The 17,870-nt window shown below is 41.8% G+C and overlaps 1 protein-coding gene across 7 annotated transcripts in view; it reads left to right on the top strand.

Annotated features, from left to right (window-relative positions):
* LMNTD1 (lamin tail domain containing 1) overlaps nt 1-16,801 on the top strand; it is a 339,143-nt gene extending 322,342 nt beyond the window's left edge. For 2 of the 7 annotated variants that reach the window (XR_010592973.1, XR_010592970.1), the window contains exons 16-18: nt 141-310; nt 3,381-6,688; nt 13,742-13,872. Coding sequence is in view for 3 of the 7 variants with exons in the window: in XM_042848557.2 (XP_042704491.2) it covers nt 141-290 (150 nt within the window). In the remaining 4 variants the exon portion in view is untranslated. Of the gene's footprint in view, nt 1-140; nt 311-917; nt 1,660-3,380; nt 6,689-13,741 lie in introns of those variants that run through there. The other 5 variants (XM_042848557.2, XM_065568973.1, XM_042848562.2 and 2 more) reach the window with 5 other exon arrangements.
* Nucleotides 16,802-17,870: the final 1,069 nt, after the last annotated feature.

The following is a 17,870-nucleotide window of genomic DNA, read 5'->3' as shown; positions in this document are numbered from 1 at the left end:
ATCAGCTTGTTCAGGAGATGAGACTGATCAACAAAATTCAGATTCATATCTTGGCCATTCCCCATGTTTGGGAGCCTTAGATCTGTGGTTTTGGTTCAGGCAGGTCATTTTCTGCTAATCATATCGTATTTACACAACAGGATAGGAAAGGAACCCTGAAACTCCTCCTTCCAGGGACATTCTTCACACTGGGTGATCAGCACAAGGCCGGTTTACAATTCTTACAGTCAGTGCAGAACCTCTCCTTCCAGCCCCCAATGCCACGTCCACCACCTTTCTCAACATGGTGAAGCTTTACCCTTAACCTAAGGTCAGACTTTTACATTTATTTTATTTTTCCCTTGCAGGAATAAGATAAAAATTAGAGCTGGTTGGAACAGAGGGTGTGTCTCATAACATAAGAATGGCCATAGTGGGTCAGACCAATGGCCCATCTAGACCAGTATCCTGTCTTCCAACAGTGACCGGTGCCAGAGGCTTCAGAGGGAATAAACAGAACAGGGCAATTATGGAGCGATCTATTCCCAGCTTCTGGCAGTTGGAGGTTTAGGGATACCCAGAGCATGGGGTTGGATCCTTGACCATCTCGGTTAATAACCATTGATGGACCTATCCTCCACCTATCCCCCCATAGTCATCTCTTTTTTTCTAAGCTGAACAGTCCTAGTCTTTTTCATCTCTCCTCATATGGAAGCTGTTCCATATCATTAATCATTTTTATTGCCCGTCTCTGTACGTTTTCCAATTTTAATATATCTTTTTTTGAGATGGGGTAACCGGAATTGCATGCAGTACTCAAGGTGTGGGCGTACCGTAGATGTATATAATTATAATATTTTCTGTCTTTTTCTCTCTCCCTTTCCTAATGGTTCCTAACATTCTGTTCACTTTTTTGACTGCCGCTGCACACTGAGCAGATGTTTTCGGAAGGCTATCCACAGTGACTCTTAGATCGCTTTTTTGAGTCATAACACCTAAAAAGAATGGCTCAGAGATGTGGGAATCTCCTTCACATCCTCTCCAGTGAAGACCAATGCAAATAATTTATTTAGCTTCTCTGCAACACCCTTGACATTCTTGATCATCCAGTGGCCCCACTGGCTGTTTGGCAGGCTTCCTGCTTCTGATGTATTTAAAATTGTTTTGCTCCCTAAGAGTCCCTGGATAATATGCATCCTGGAAGATGTAGTCTGTCCAGAGAGCCATACAGGAGCATAAAGTGCATCAACTAGAACTCCCATGATGCACTGGGGTATCATTTTGAATAAAAAATATTTTAATGTTTGGGGTTTTTTGATGAAATATTGAAATTTTCCACAGGAAGTTAACACTTTTCATGGGAAAAAATTGTAGTTGAAAATCCAATTTTTCAATGAAAAACAATACAGATGGAAAATTTTTGACCAGCCCTAATAAAAATAAAATCAGAGCTATATTTTTAAAAGTCTATGGCACCCTCAAGGCTGCTTCATGAGAAAGCTGGGCCCAAATCAAGATCCCTAAAATGAGGCTGAATTAAGGCTGTTGACTAATCGCAGTTAACTCACACAATTAACTTAAAAAATTAATCACAATTAAAAAATTAATTGTGATTAATCACAGTTTTAATTGCATTGTTAAACAATAGAATACCAATTGAAATGTATTAAATATTTTGGATGTTTTTCTACATTTTCAGGTATATTGATTTCAGTTACAACACAGAATACCAAGTGTACAGGGCTCACTTTATATTAATATTTTATTACAAATATTTTCACTGTAAAAATTATGAGCAAAAGAAAGAGTATTTTTCAATTCACCTCATACAACTACTGTAGTGCAATCTCTTTGTTATGAAGGTATAACTTACAAATGTAGATTTTTTTTGTTATATAACTGCACTCAAAAACAAAACTATGTAAAATTCAGAGCCTACAAGTCCGCTCAGTCCTACTTCTTGTTCAGCCAATCACTAAGACAAACAAGTTTGTTTACAGTTACAGGAGATAATGCTGCCCCCTTCTTATTTACAATGTCACCAGAAACTGAGAACAGGCATTTACATAACATTTTTGTAGCCGGCATTGCAAAGTATTTACATGCCAGATACACCTCTACCCCGATATAACGCTGTCCTCAGGAGCCAAAAAATCTTACCGCATTATAGGTGAAACCACGTTATATCGAACTTGCTTTGATCTGCCGGAGTGCACAGCCCTGCCCCGCCCCGGAGCATTGCTTTACCACGTTATATCCGAATTCATGTTATATTAGGTCATGTTATATCAGAGTAGAGGTATATACTAAACATTCATATGGCCCTTCAAGCTTTAGCCACCATTCCAGAGGACAGGTTTCCATGCTGATGACACTCATTAAAAAAATAATGCAGTAATTAAATTTGTGACTGAACTCCTTGGGGGAGAATTGTATGTCCCTTGCTCTGTTTTACCCGCGTTCTGCCATATATTTCATATTATAGCAGTCTCGAATGATGGCCTAGCACATGTTGTTCATTTTAAGAACACTGTCACTGCAGATTTGACAAAACGCACAGAAGGTACCAATGTGAGATTTCTAAAGATAGCTACAACACTCGACCCAAGGTTTAAGCATCTGAAGTGCCTTCCAAAATCTGAGAGGGACGAGGTGGGGAGCATGCTTTCAGAAGTCTTAAAAGAGCAACAGTCCAATGCGGAAACTACAGAACCCAAACAACTAAAAAAGAAAATCAGCCTTCTGCTGGTGGCATCTGACTCAGATAATGAAAATGAACAGGCGTCGGTCCACACTGCTTTGGATTGTTATCGAGCAGAACCTGTCATCAGCATAGACGCATGTCCTCTGGAATGGTGGTTGAATCATGAAGGGATATATGAATCTTTAGCACATCTGGTGCGTTAATATCTTGCGACGCCTGCTACAACAGTGCCATGCCAACGCCTGTTCTCACTTTCATGTGACATTGTAAACAAGAAGTGGGCAGCATTATCGCCTGCAAATGTAAACAAACTTGTTTGTCTGAGTGATTGGCTGAACAAGAAGTAGGACTGAGTGGACTTGAAAGCTCTAAAATTTTACATTGTTTTATTTTTGAATGCAGTTATTTTTGTACATAATTCTACATTTGTAAGTTCAATTTTCATGATAAAGAGATTGCACTACAGTACTTGTATTAGGTCAGTTGAAAAATACTATTTCTTTTGTTTGTTTTTTACAGCACAAATACTTGTAATCAAAAATAAATATAAAGTGAGCACTGTACACTTTGTATTCTGTGTTGTAATTGAAATCAATATATTTGAAAATGTAGAAAACATCCAAAAATATTTAAATAAATGGTATTCTATTATTAACAGTGTGATTAATTGCTATTTATTTTTTTAATTGCTTGACAGCCCTAGCCTGAACCAAAGCCCCAGGTAAGAACACTCATAAAGGCAAAGAAGACCATCTCCAGATCCAAACTTTGCAGATGCTCACTCTCTTTATAATGGGCGAACTGAGAACATTGGAGAAAATTCAGATCTGGAATTGCTATTTCATCTTCAGCCAATGGAAGCAGGGGCAGGCTCCTGAACTTCACAGCTTGGACCTAATTACAATGTATTCTCAGCATGTTAGAAGATTCCTAATTTAATTACATTCCTTTGCAGCTTCTCCATTACACTCAAGGTTTAGCATCCAACAGGAGTTGTAAAGCGAGTGTAGTGTAATTGATAACAAATGAGATTAAAAATGTCATACTTAAAGACAAAACAAAAGCAATGTAACACATTTATGCAATACAAAAGAATTGCATGTTTGTAGCCTAACATCACTCTGTGAAGTATTAATAACCCTGTTACTTGTCAGGCCCCATGCCAGTGCCTCTTCCTGGCAGGAATGTGTCTGCAGGTGCCCAGCCTCAGTTTCCCCCCTTCTCCAGGTCACTGCTAATACTCCTCAAATATTCTCCTGGGCAGAGGATCCCTTGTCTTGGATAATTCATTATTACCTCGCTCAAGGATTTAAACTCAAGTGCCGTACTATAACTCCAACCACCTCATGCTCTGCCACCTTTTTCACTCTTGACTTTCTTCAGGCTCCAGTCTTCCTTGTAACAATGGAATAACAATGTCCACCCACCCTGGGCTTAATAAAAGTCTCATGTCCGTCTTGGATTCTTTCCCAGCTCCCTGCCCTTTGTACAGGATAGTTGCCACAGGAGCACTCCCCTGGGTCTTTCTCTTGCTCCAGAGTCTTCTTCTCCCACTACCCAGGCATCCTGGCTTGTAGCCAATATCCCTTTTCTAGGGAGCAGCGAAAGCGCCATGTTTGTTCTCTTGATCACTTTACTGATTTGTCCATGTTCCTTCCAATATAGTCCAACTGGGAGTCAGTGGACCAGTCACAGGTGCACTGGCCTCTTCCTTCTTAAGGGGGCAGGGCCACCTTGTGATAATCCCCATTTTACAAATGGAGAAACTGAGGCTCAGAGAGGTTAAATGAAATGCCCAGTGATCAAGTGGCAGAGCTGAGAATAAAATCCAGCAATCTGATTCCTAGGACCAAATTCTCAACTGATGTAAATGGTTGCAATTTATTTACACGAGCTGAGGATCTGGAACTTAGTCTTCTGTTCTTACACTCTCATGCAAGGTGTTGCATTTATAAAGGACTGATGCTGCAAAGTGCTGAGCACCGCCTGGATGGTGTGTGTGTGTGTGGGGGAAGGATACCACAACTTCCATGGGAATTCCAGGCCCTTTTTTCCACTCAGGAGGATCTCCTCACTTTGTAGGATTGAACCATAGCTTGTAAAGTACTTTGGGGTCCTTTGTGATGAAAAGCGTCTACATAACTGTAATGTAAGATGTTATCATCTTTGTGAATACATTACCTTTATTTCATTATCACTTGGAGATTTAATAAACAGGGTGACTACTCCATTCTTAACCTTAATCTAAAATGAAAAAAGGCAACCCACCTGATTCCCTTTTAAAATTGCCAGTTTGCTCTGATCAGTTACTCCCGTAGAAAGTCCCTTTGTGTTCTTTTTGTAGTCCATGTACATTCCTCCACTGGGCAGGAGAGTGAGATAATCAATCTACAGCATCAGATCCATCAATCAGGCATTGATGTCTGTCTACCTTTGTTCTCTGTGCTTACCCCAAGTTTTACAAGAATTACCCTAATGTTTTTTTCCTGTCATCTTAATTTGGAGGTGAGCCATATCAGTGTGATTATAGTCTACTCTTATCCACTGCCAAGTAGTCTTAGTGAGGTCTCTAGACCCAGGAGTACTGAAAACTGGTCTACACTATGAAGTTCAATGTAAGTCACCTTGTGTCAACCTAGTTGTGCATGTATCTACACTCAAATTTGTCTCCCGCTGCTGTGAACACCCCATTACAGCACTGCAGTAACAACACCTCATTGGACAGCATTGAGCCACAGTTGATGTACTGAGGTTGACAGAGTGCCAATGTAGACACTGCATGACCTATGTCAACCCTAACAATCCTCCAGCAGCTCTCCCACAATGCCTCTGTAAAGATCCATGGGACTAGAACCAAGGTCTGTGGAGCCTGGGACTGCTGATATTGCCACTTTGTCACTAGGAGGCCATGTAGAGCTAGATCCAAGGAGCACTGTGTAGATTAGGCACTGCAGGAAGTACTACCCAAAGGATTCAGAATGACAGCACCCTGTGGCCTTCTGATTGGCCCATGCTCACTATTTAAATTGGGAGGGTGGCCCAGGAAGCTATCTGAGAAACCATGCAGACTTCTGGTCTGCTGTGACTCCAGACCTCACCTCGCTTTCTGATTGCTAGTCTCTGACCCCAGCCTGACTCTGACCCTGACTCTTGCCTCCTGATTCCAGCCTCGTAATTACCTCTGATCTCTGGTCTCTGACCCCAGCCTGACTCTGATCCTGATTCTTGCCTGTTGATCTCAGCTCTGGTGATTACTCTGAGCCCTACTCATTGACTACTGCCTTGTGGCTGCCCCTTGACACAACCCAGCCATAACCGCTAGGCCAGATTACCTATGCCCTGGACCCTCACAGTCCGATGTTGACTGCTGTGGTATGTGAACTCCACAACCTAGGGATTATGGAGCCAGAAGCTGTCACCCCGCCCCCACTTAAAAACCCTGCGTATTTTTGGAATGACTTTTCCTGATGGCTCAGCTTGGCGAGCACACCTTGCAGCTCTCTTTTGTTGTGTACAACTGACCAACTGACCATGCTGGTCACAAACTCCTGCCTGGAGTAGACAGGAGATATTGGAGCTCGGGCAGTGGGGAGAAGAGGCCGTGCAGCCACAGTTATGATGCAGTTGTAGAAATGTGGACATCTACAAGCAGATTGTATGGGGGCTTTAGGTGAAGGGGTATGACTGGGATCAGAAGCAGTGCTGCATGAAAGGAAAGGAACTGAGGCACGCATAGCAGAAGACCAGGGAGGCCAACAGTTGATCTGGTACCAAGCTGCTGACCAGCCGCTTTTACAATGAGCTGCATGCCATATTTGGTGGAGACTCCATCAGCACCCTGCAGAGCACTTTGGATACCTCCAAGGAGCCCAAGATACAGACCCTGCTGTGAATAGTGAGGAGGAGGAGGTAGGGGACATGTGACCAGGGAGTTCAGCTATGCTGTGAACCAGGATCTGTTCCAGACTCCACTGCAGTCTAATCAGTCCCGGCAGCTGAGCACAGGTGAGCCCAATGCAGGGGAATTAACCTCAGGTAAGTGTGTGAATACATTTCCCATTGCCATGTTTAAATGTCCAGATGGTGCCTGACCCCAAAGTAGCAGGACACAGGTATCGACTTTTCATTGTTTTACTTGTACTGGAAGAGATAGTGATTGTCAACTGCTCTTCATTCCTCAGGGTGGGCATGTGAAGCAGGTTGTTTATGTACACAGGGGTGTCCCTTGTATCCTCCTGAGACATCTTGATGAAACTGTCATGGAGGTACTCTGCAATGCTAGGGATTCTAGGGATGGCAGCCTTATTTCTTCCTCTGCAGTAGGACGCTTTCCCCTGCCAGTCTGCAATGACTTCGGAAAGCACCATTGCCATACACAGGGTATCTGAACTCACAGATCAGTGACAAACAGAGTGTAATTATTTAAATGTACAGCAAGATTCATAGGTGCATTAACAGTGTTATATTCATAGATGTACACCAACCACCACACAATTCCTAATAGCCCCCAAAACTTCAGGGCCAGGTACAGCACAGTCAGCCATACCATGTTATTGTGGCTGACTATTAAAGCGCTCTTTCAAGTCCTCCCCCAGCTGCATAGCTCAGCACTGAGTTCTTCTGATTGCCCTTGTGTTAAACTCATCAGACAGCCATTCCACCTTTACCCTCCACTCCAGCGTCAACTTTTCTCCTTTGCCTCACAGATATTGTGCAGGACACAACAGGCAGCTATCACCATTGGGATATTTTTTCTCACTCAGATCCAATCTTATGAGTAGACTCATAGACTTTAAGGCCAGAAGAGACCACCATGATCTTCTAGTCTGAGATCCTGCACATTGCAAGCCCCAGAACCTCACCCAACCACTCCTGTAATAGACCCAGAACCTCTGGCTGAGATACTGAATTCCTCAAATCATGATTTAAAGACTTCACGTTGCAGTTTACAATGTAAACACCACCAACGTCCCTTCAATCTACTGAGAGCACATTCAACTGTCATTCTGCACCTGCTGAGCCAGTAGTTGAATCTTTCCTTGCTGCTGTCAAGTTGGCTGGTGTATGGCTTCATGAGCCAGGGAAACAAAGGGTATGCTGGGTCCTGCAGGATCACTATTAACATTTCAACATCACCAATGGAAATCCACAAGTCAAGAAAGAATGTCCCTGCTTGCAGCTTTCTGAACAGTCCTGTGTTCTTAAAGATGAGAGCATCATGCACCTCCCCTGACCTGCCAATACTGATGTTGGTGAAGTGTCCCTGGTGATCCACCAACACTTGCATAACCCCAGAAAAGCAGCCCTTTCTGTTGATGTACTGTGTGACAAAGTGGGCTGGTGCCAAAATAGAGATGTGTGTGTCATATATTGCCCCACTGCAGTTCTGGAATCTCACTGCTGCAAATCCAACCACTAGGTCCTGCACATTGCCCAGAGTCGTAGTGCTGTGAAGTAGGAGACCATTAATAGCCCTACATATTTGCATGACAATGGCTCTCCTTGTGAATTTTCTCACTCCAAAATGGTTTCCCACTGACCAGCAGCAATCCAACATTGCAAGCTTCCATGGAGTGCTTGCCACTCATTTTGCAACTGTCAGTGCAGTTCTCACTCTGGTCTCCCTGTGCTAGAAGGCTGGGGTGGGGTGAGCTGAGCACATAGATCCAGGAATGTGGCATTGTGCATCCAAAAGTCCTGCAGTCACTGCTCATCATCCCAAACCCACACTACCGTGTGATCTCACCAATTTGTACTGGTTTCTTGGGCCCAAAGCAGCTCTCCACCATCTGCGGCTGCTCTCTGAATGCCACCAACAACCTTGAATTGTTTTTTGCTGTGTCCCACAGCAATGTGTCCTCCATGGAGTCATCAGGTCCCCTGCTGCTGCGGGGATTCTTTCTGTGGCTCTGCAGATACTGGAGGATCTGCGTTTGGAATGCTTATGACAATAGCGCAGAGCTCCGAAGGCTCCATGTTTCTGTCAGAGAGGGTGAACAGCGCCGCAGGGGATTGTGGGATTTTAAAAAAGGTGTGAAAACTATGGGATGGAAAAGGGTGCATGATGGGAACTTGATGCCTTGCTCCCAGTCACCCCTGCACAACTCGTTTCTGCCCGCCCATACATTGCCAAAATGTCCCAAAAGGAAGTGCTGTGGGTAATAGCAAGTTGTACGCTGGGTTACCTCCCCGGGGTGTACTCCACGATGCATCACCACAAGCACTCCTAGTGAGTACACGCAGCACTGATGCAAGGAGCCAAGTATGCACGAGTGATCTACTAATTGCAGCAGATGTCAGAACTATTCTTTATGAGTGTATTGTGTGACTATATAATGATCTTGAAACATCTGCCTGATGCTTTCATGGTGCTCTTTGACACTGTCATTTTAAGGATGGAGTCCAGTACAACCCAAGCTTAGAAATATTTAAAAAGCATCATATCAAAATGGCATGAGGATCATTTGGGTCAATTTTTGCTTAAATAAAAAGTGATGTCATTGTGAATTTAACTGAAAAGTATTCCCATTCAATATCTATGAGCTCTTATTAGGCCATATTGTAAGACATATACTAAAAGTACTGTTAGAAATAGAAAACAAAATGCAGAATAAATAGTAAATTTTCACCGTGGTGAAAGATTAACAGAGGAGTGCCTTAAGGATCTGTGTACTATGACGTGGTGTTTACTATGTTTATTAACAAAATGGAAAAGAGGGTCAGCAATAAGGTGACAACATTTGCAGATGACACAAAATAATTTAGGCCACTTGAAAGTAGAGAAGACTGAAGAATTTCAGAAGGATCTAACAAATGTAGGCAGCCAGACATTATGATAGCAGATGAAATTTACTGCTGACAACTGCAAGATAATGAACTTTGGAAGGAACAAGTTAACTGCTCTTAACCATTGCTGAGTTCTAAATTAAGTGTAACCACTCAGGAAAAATACTTGGTCATTGTGGACAGCTCAGTGAAAATCTCTGCTTAATGTACAGCAGCAGTCAAAAAAGTAAATCATGTTAGAACATATAAGGAAGTGGATAGAAAATAAATAGGAGTTCTATTTTGGGAGGTTTATTAATTTCATTTTGGGATGGGTTATTTTTAGCAATTTTGAGTTTTATTTAGATGTCCAAAAACTAGTAGTTTGGGGGCTTTCTATTTTTAATACAGTGTAATTTGTAATCTCTTTGTAATGTTCCTTAGTGCACTTCAACATAACACTGTTTCAAACAACACTATGTTAAAGCACACTAAGGGTATGTCTACACTACCTACCGGATCAGCAGACAGCGATCAATCCAGTGGGGATCGATTTATCGCGTCTCGTCTAGACGCGATAAATCGACCACAAAGCACTCTTCTGTCGACTCCTGTACTCCACTGCCACGAGAGGCGCAGGCAGAGTCGACGGGGAAGCGGCAGCAGTCGACTCACTGCCGTGAAAACACCACAGTAAGTCAATCTAAGTACGTCGAGTTCAGCTATGTTATTCATGCAGCTGAAGTTGCGTAACTTATATCGATCCCCCCACTAGTGTAGACCAGGCCTTAGGAACGGTTAGTGCACACCATCTGGGTCTACACAGATCAATTAATTTGCAACACATTAGTGCACTTCAGAAATCACACTCCCATAATCCACACTACTGCTCCGTGTCAACTAGACAAACACTTAAATACAAATAACCATTTCCAGTGTTTTCCTGTTGTTTATTGGATAAATACTTATTCATAGATTCATAGATTCTAGGGCTGGAAGGGACCTCAAGAAGTCATCGAGTCCAGTCTCCTGCGCTCATGGCAGGACCAAATACTGTCTAGATCATCCCTGATAGACATTTATCTAACCTATTCTTAAATATCTCCAGCGATGGAGGTTCCACAACCTCCCTAGGCAGTTTTTTCCAGTGTTTAACCTTTAATCATTCTTGTTGCTCTTCTCTGTACCCTCTCCAATTTCTCCACAACTTTCTTGAAATGCAGTGCCTGGAACTGGACACAATACTCCAGCTGAGGCCTAACCAGTGCAGAGTAGAGCGGAAGAATGACTTCTCATGTCTTGCTCACAACACACCTGTTAATGCATCCCAGAATCACGTCTGCTTTTTTTGCAACAGCATCACACTGTTGACTCATATTTAGCTTGTGGTCAACTATAACCCCTAGATCCCTTTCTGCCATACTCCTTCCTAGACAGTCTCTTCCCATTCTGTATGTGTGAAACTGATTGTTCCTTCCTAAGTGGAGCACTTTGCATTTGTCTTTATTAAACTTCATCCTGTTTATGTCAGACCATTTCTCCAATTTTTCCAGATCATTTTGAATTATGACCCTATCCTCCAAAGCAGTTGCAATCCCTCCCAGTTTGGTATCATCTGCAAACTTAATAAGCGTACTTTCTATGCCAATATCTAAGTCATTGATGACTTCTTTCTCTCTTACTTTCTTTAAATCAAGGGTGCTATGGTTTCATTCATAGATAAACCAATGTTATGACCACATCTAATATACTGTATTCAGTCCTGGTCATCTTATCTCAAAAAAGATACTGCAGAAATAGATGGGTCCAGAGATGGTAATTTAAATGATTAGATGAAAACTTTTAAATTGAAAAGATTAGGACTGTGGTTTAGAGATGAATAAAAGGAAACATGAGAGAGAGAAAATAAATTATGGTATACAGAAGGTAAATTGTGTGTTCCTATTTGTCCTTTCTCCTGGATAAAGGGACATTTATACAACAAGGGATATTAAATAAAATTAAAATTTAAAACAAATAAAAGGAAACTGTTCCCCTCAATGCATAATTAATCTGTGGAACTCATTGCTACAAGATGCATTTGAGGCCAAGAGCTATCCTATGAGGACATTATTCCATAATTGTCCACTATAGTGCTTCTTGTATCCTTCTTTGAAGCATCTGGACTGGTACTGGCCACTCTCATCGATGGGATACTGGACTAGATGGGCAAGTGGTTTGCCTTGCTATTAGAATTCCAATGTTCCTAAATTCAGTCTTGGATTCCACAGCCCAACATAAAAAGATGCACATTTCACAAAAGAGAATACTTTCCACTCTATAATGTTATGTAATAGGTGTGTTTGTGTCTAAAAATATTCTATAGCCGAAAGGGATCATAAAAGACTAGCTGCATGACAAGATACCTGCCAATGGGTGATTTTGTTTTAGGGTTGTTGGTTTTTGTTTTAATCCCTATAGGTAGTTGATCATAAACCAGACCTGGGGATCGGATTATAATAATAATTCTTTGCCCCTTTCATATGAGGATCTCAAACCACTGGAACAAGATTAAGTAATAATTAGCCTCATAAACACCCTTATGAATTAGATATTATTAAACTGAGGCACTGAGAAATTGTGCCACTTTCCCAAGATCACACAGCAAATCAATGGCAGAGCCAGTTATAGCACTCAGGATTCCACCTGACACCTACTCATCTTCTCTAACCACTAGGTCACCTCCTTTCAAAAATACAATTTCTTTCTTATTCCTCTAGAAGATGTTTTTATCATGCAGCCATCCTAGACTCAGCTCCCATCTCTGTATGTACAAAAAAGTGATGTGTGACCAAGATTTTTTCAGATGTGAAAAATCTGTGTTTCTTACAGTGTGCATTTTAAGTAAATAGTGGAGAGCTGGAGTTGGTCTGAATGTGTTGTATGTGCACCAGGTTAGAAGCAGTGCTTCTCAGGGACTGGCAATCACTTAAAGCCATATTCTGCCTTGTGTATGCAGACCTGTCCTCTGGAAATCTATTGGACCCACATGTGCACAGCCAAGGACAGAACATGCCTCTGATTGGGTTTTGGAATCTTTTCAATAAGAATCACAGTATAAGTCCACAAACATTATTGCTAATAATGAACTCAGAGCCTGAGCACAAAGCGCAGATCAAAACTCCTATTGATCTCAACAGGGTATAAATCAAGGCTCTATATCCTATGCCTAGTGAGTGCTCTAGCATTAGCATCATCACTGTAATGACTTCACACCTGTTTTCAGTGGTCCAATAATTAGGTTTTAAATTTCCATATAATTATTTAAAGCAACAATCAAAGAATGCTTCTTAACCAGCTTGGCTTTGCCATTGGTATATTTGTATACTGACTGGAAGCTGGAGTTGAGTTACAGATTGCAAGGTCATGATGATATCAGCTTCTTGGCACAAAATTTTGGGTACAGGGGCAGAAATGTCAGTTCCCCTTCCAGTTTCAGAATGGAAAACAATAAATTAATTTGATACATAATCTTGTTAGAGTTTAATATATTGGTACATTTAAACATGCCATTGTTTTTCCGCAGTTCAGATCATTTTAGTTTTTGCAATATTTATTAATAATTTTCAGTGTTGGAGGGCTCATCTGGAGACACTTCAGAGGGGTCTGATTTTCAACTCTTTCTGAAAATGAGGTCTCTCTAAGATACCTAAAATTATTGGTCACTTTTGTCACTCACTAATATTAATAATATATTATTATTTTGCCTGATGGCTTTGACTAGTGACCTTCAACTCATTCCATTGTGTGGTGTCACTTTTATAAGAAAGGAGCTAGGGGAGGTACTGGATGACTCAAAGAATTGGTAAAGACTAAGACTTACCAATTTTACCTCTAAGATGCTGCACAGAATTTCTCTCAGAACACTAGTGACTAAAATGTGAATGAGTTGGTGGTTTTAACCCAGTTCCTAGTGAACAAATGTGCACTGAGCTCACAACATCCTCCCAGCTGGCTCCCTTGTGGCAGTCTCAGCAGAAGGACCAGCAACTGAATGGACAGTTGAATAATCTCTCCAGGTCAGGGTTGAGGCAAATCAGCTGACTGCCATGGCGAATATTTGCATTTCTACTCTATCTGTTCTATGGCTAAAGAAGACTTCAGTCTCCTGCACCATTCATGAGCCCTTCAATCATTAAGGGGAAAGAAAAACTAAATTAACGAAATAAGGGCAATTTAGAGAGTATTGGTTTAATGCTATATGCACTTACTCTACCTCTAAAACTTACCAGGAATCTTGTTTTTCTTTTGCAGCCTAATTTAGGTGGAGTGATGTACGTAGGTTCTCCTGCACCCACTGGCTCTGCTCTACAGAAGTACTTTGTCAATTCACCTTACATCTTCAGTCTACCAACCCCGACTTCCTTTACACCCACCACTTTCTCTAACTTCTAACACAGGATCTATGAACAGGAGTGTGTGTGCGAGGGGTGGGGGTGCTCCTTAATGCTCTGCAGCAAAAATAGTAATATGTGGGTCATTGCTTCAGGGAACGAAGAGAGTAGGTTGTTGAGTGACACTATAGAATTTAAATGTTGTTTCTGTGTAGACTGATATGTACCAGAAAGTTTGTTTCACTGACTATTATCATTACATTTTTTATTGATTATATATTTGGAATAACTGATAATAGGGTGTATATAATATGTAAAACATTATATAGAGAGTGTATACTATATATAATGTTTTACATATTATTTATATAATCATTCTGTGTTTTTTGGGGGGGGAGCATTTAACTACAAAAGCAAAAACCTTTAAAAAATAACCATCTATTTTGGTTGCACAGGGGAAAAAGATGTTTAAAAGCATCTGCAATGTAATATTTCTTATACTGTAATGATTTATTTCCCCCCTTTTACACAACTATCAAATCCAGTGGCGGCAGCTGACATATGAAAATAGGTAGGCAAAGTTGGCCCACAAAGGTGTCCTCGAGGCCAGCAGTGGGTAATGATCATACTATAATGGAATCAAAATAAATGACTGTCCTGGTAAGAAGATTCCATTGGTCAAATCTATCCCCAGGACAGTGTTCATGTTAACTAAAGATGAGTTTTAGATGCAAAAGGCAGATCCTAACTTGCTTCAGATTTGGGAATATGGACATGCTGGCTTTTGATTCAGCCAATTACAAGGATAGGAGTCTGCTTTAAAATTTTGGATCCATATATAGATGCAAATGTCCTCGAAATTTGGCATGTTTGGATTCAAGTTTAATTTCATTTCCCTTTCCAGTGAAAACAGGGAGAAACTTACCCATAACTTCTTCCACAGACATCCATCTCTTTTATACCGTTTTAAAATCTAACCTAAGTTTGGGGATATTTTCCCACTGCCTGGTTTATAAAATCACAAGTTATGAATACATGAATAACTCCCACCAAAAACAGCCTTCCAGAGCCTTTCTCAGTAGCCTGGTGGAGAGATATTGCCTGACATTGAGGAGCAGTGTCTGGTTTCCTGTTTACTAGATGGTAGAAAATGAAGAAAGAGTTTGTGAAGTTGGAGGCTGCATCCCCAGGGGAGTAATGCTGATCTACTGGCTCTTTAGATTGTAATGGTCAATCGGTGTAGCTACAATAACAATCAAAGAAGAGAGGTTCACAAGCTGTGAGTTGGGACCTCCAAGAGGTGAGGGGAAAGTCAGCTGAAATTGTCTGGGATGAGGTGAATGAGTTCCCAGTCCCTGTCTTCCTTTGAAGTCAGATTTTTCTAAGCCACTTGCATCTGGGTCCTCCTCAGATTTTACCACCCTGAGTCGCACAGGGTGGCCTACTTTGAAGGCCCCAGAGAAGATACTCAGATGAGTCTGGGGAGGAGAAGTTGTGTGGGTGCATGCCTGCTTGGTGTGGCACTCTGTCCCCCTCTAGTGGCAGCTAGCCCAAAGAGGGATTGACGAGTCTGCTACAGCCTTGGCTATTAGCCACGTGGCTTTTAGCTCATTCAGTAGAGGTTCATACACTAAGCTACAGTGGTCCCAGGTTCAATCCTGCCCACAAATGGCCTGGGTCTGTTGGCATTACACATGGCAGATGAAGAAAAGTAGCCCATTGCAGAATGAAGTCTGGGACCTGGGAGCCAAAGAGAATTAAAGAAACTAGTTCTCCATTTTTCAAGAATTCATTGGATTTGTACTTGACATACCTCACAAGGGTTCTGAGACTCATTTTTCTCTGTGGCCTTGGACAAGACATTTTATCCCTCTTTGCCTCTATTTCCTCATCTATAAAATCCCACCTCGCAGGGAATAGGTTGTCTTAATTATTTGTTTGTAAAGTATTTTGAATGTCAAAAAGTTCTGTATTAATTCTAAAGCCCAGCTCATCCCACTGTTATCTATTCAAGGACTGGACCCAAACAGGTCTCCATGGATGGGGGAAACTTAAGTGGTTCGATAGCACTGTCCATCCCCGGGGACCCTCAGAAGATGCTTTGTAGGACCAGGATCCATGAAGGGGAGAGGAAGGGGTGGGGGCTGGCTAGGGGAGGAGTTGGTGGCTCATGACTGTGGTGACACCAATCATCCCCTGTCTGACCTTACGGAGATTCCTGAAAAGGTAACCCAGCCCTCAGGCTGTATATTATATATTCTGTGGAGCTCCTCTCTCCTGATAGAACAACGTAGAAGGATCTCTGTGACTTGATGCTCATGGAAATTTCTTCTCCTGAGCTCAATCCCATGGGTTTTACCTTGGGAGAGGACAATCTATCCGAACATTATCAGAGAACCACATCTGTCCCAGCCCCAGGATTCCCAGCTCCATATAACCAATGGTCTTCATAGGTTCATGGCTCACAACCTAATAGGAAACAGCTATTTTATGCCAATTAATGTTTCTTCCTATTGCCTTTTATAAACATGAAACACTGAGTTTGTCCTTACCATAGTAAACCCTCTTGCCAGACACTGAGATGATGTTGAAATCAGTGGGAAATGCAGGTGCTGAGCACCTCTCAGGATCAGACCCCATACACTGAGGCACTGATGCGTGAATGCAATGGGAAAAAGGACCTAGAAACAGGTTTCCCATAATCCTTTGCAAATATATGAGGCCCATTTTTGGGGAACTGGCTTAACTGATAATCAAAGAGAACCTGCTCGACTTCTGTAGTGCAGAGAGAGCCACTTGGATGCTTTGTTAATTCCTCAGAAGACATCAAGAAAAAGTTTGGTGCCCAGCCTTCAAGTCACATCTGCTTGCGCTGTACTTTTCATTATGCTGTATTAGCAGTCTCTGGCTTGTCTGGTCTTTTTTTGGTCTGTCAAATTACTACTGTCTTATGGAAATCAATAAACATAATTTTAAAATCTTTATTGTTCAGTAATTATTATTACAATGTATAAATAATGCCTTGGAAAATGATTTCTAAAAATATATATTATTTCATCTAGAGGGATTTATTTTGTTTTTCTCATAAAACTTCCTAGTTTTTATAATAAAATACATCTGCTTATTAGCAAAGGGCCAGATCCTGGAAACACTTACTACCTGGTGCTGTTCTTACTACAGAGAGTACAGGCTACTGCAAGGGAAAAGAAAGGAGAGTCAAGAAGAGAGTGACAGGACAGACCCAGTTAATCCCTACATGGTGGCCCCCGGTGCCATTTTATAACCATGTTCATTTCTCATGCAAAGCATAGCTAATAACACAGTGAAGCACAGTTTGCAATTGCTGAGTTTCGTTCAGCTCCAGCAGTGACCCTAGGACAGCGCCTCTGTTGGCTACTTAGATGGTAAACTCTTTGGGGGGCAGGGACCATCTTTTTCTTCTGTGTTTGTGCAGCACCTAGCGCAGCGCGTCCTGGTTCATGGCTAGAGCTCGTAGGTGCTCCAGTAAGACAAATAGTAATAATACTTCTCAAGTGCAGAGACTAGCTCATTGTTGAGCCTAAAGCAGCTGTCCATTGGTGTCTCTTTGCTTGTTTTGTGCTGTTTATGAAGGATCGTGCATGGCAGGAGGGAATTGGCCTTGACTATACCTTTCTTTAAGGCCCACTTCTCTAACAGAAAGCCTGATCCTGCACCCATTGAAGTTACTGGATAGACCCTGATTAATTACAGTGAGCAGTAGATTGAGCCCAGAGTGCACAAAGCACAAAACATGTGACATTACTTCCTCCCCCCAGTGCTCCCGATGACAGCGTCATGGCAGAACCTTTCCCCTAATTTCTGCTGGCTAGAATGCGAACTGTCCACATTTTTTCCTGATATGCACAAACATGATATGGACCCAAGGAGGGAAAGAAATTGTTTAGGGTGGGTTCAGCCGTAACTAAGGGTAAAGGGAGGAAACAAAACAGAGAAACATTTAGGCTGACTATCAAGAAAAACATCCTAACATTGAAGTCGAGTAGGCTGTGGAATAATCTCCCAAAGGA

Source organism: Chrysemys picta, chromosome 1 (assembly GCF_011386835.1).
Source record: "Chrysemys picta bellii isolate R12L10 chromosome 1, ASM1138683v2, whole genome shotgun sequence".
NCBI lineage: Eukaryota > Metazoa > Chordata > Testudines > Emydidae > Chrysemys > Chrysemys picta.
The sequence above is the reverse complement of the archived record's forward strand: the minus strand, read 5'-3'. Positions and strand labels throughout refer to the sequence as shown.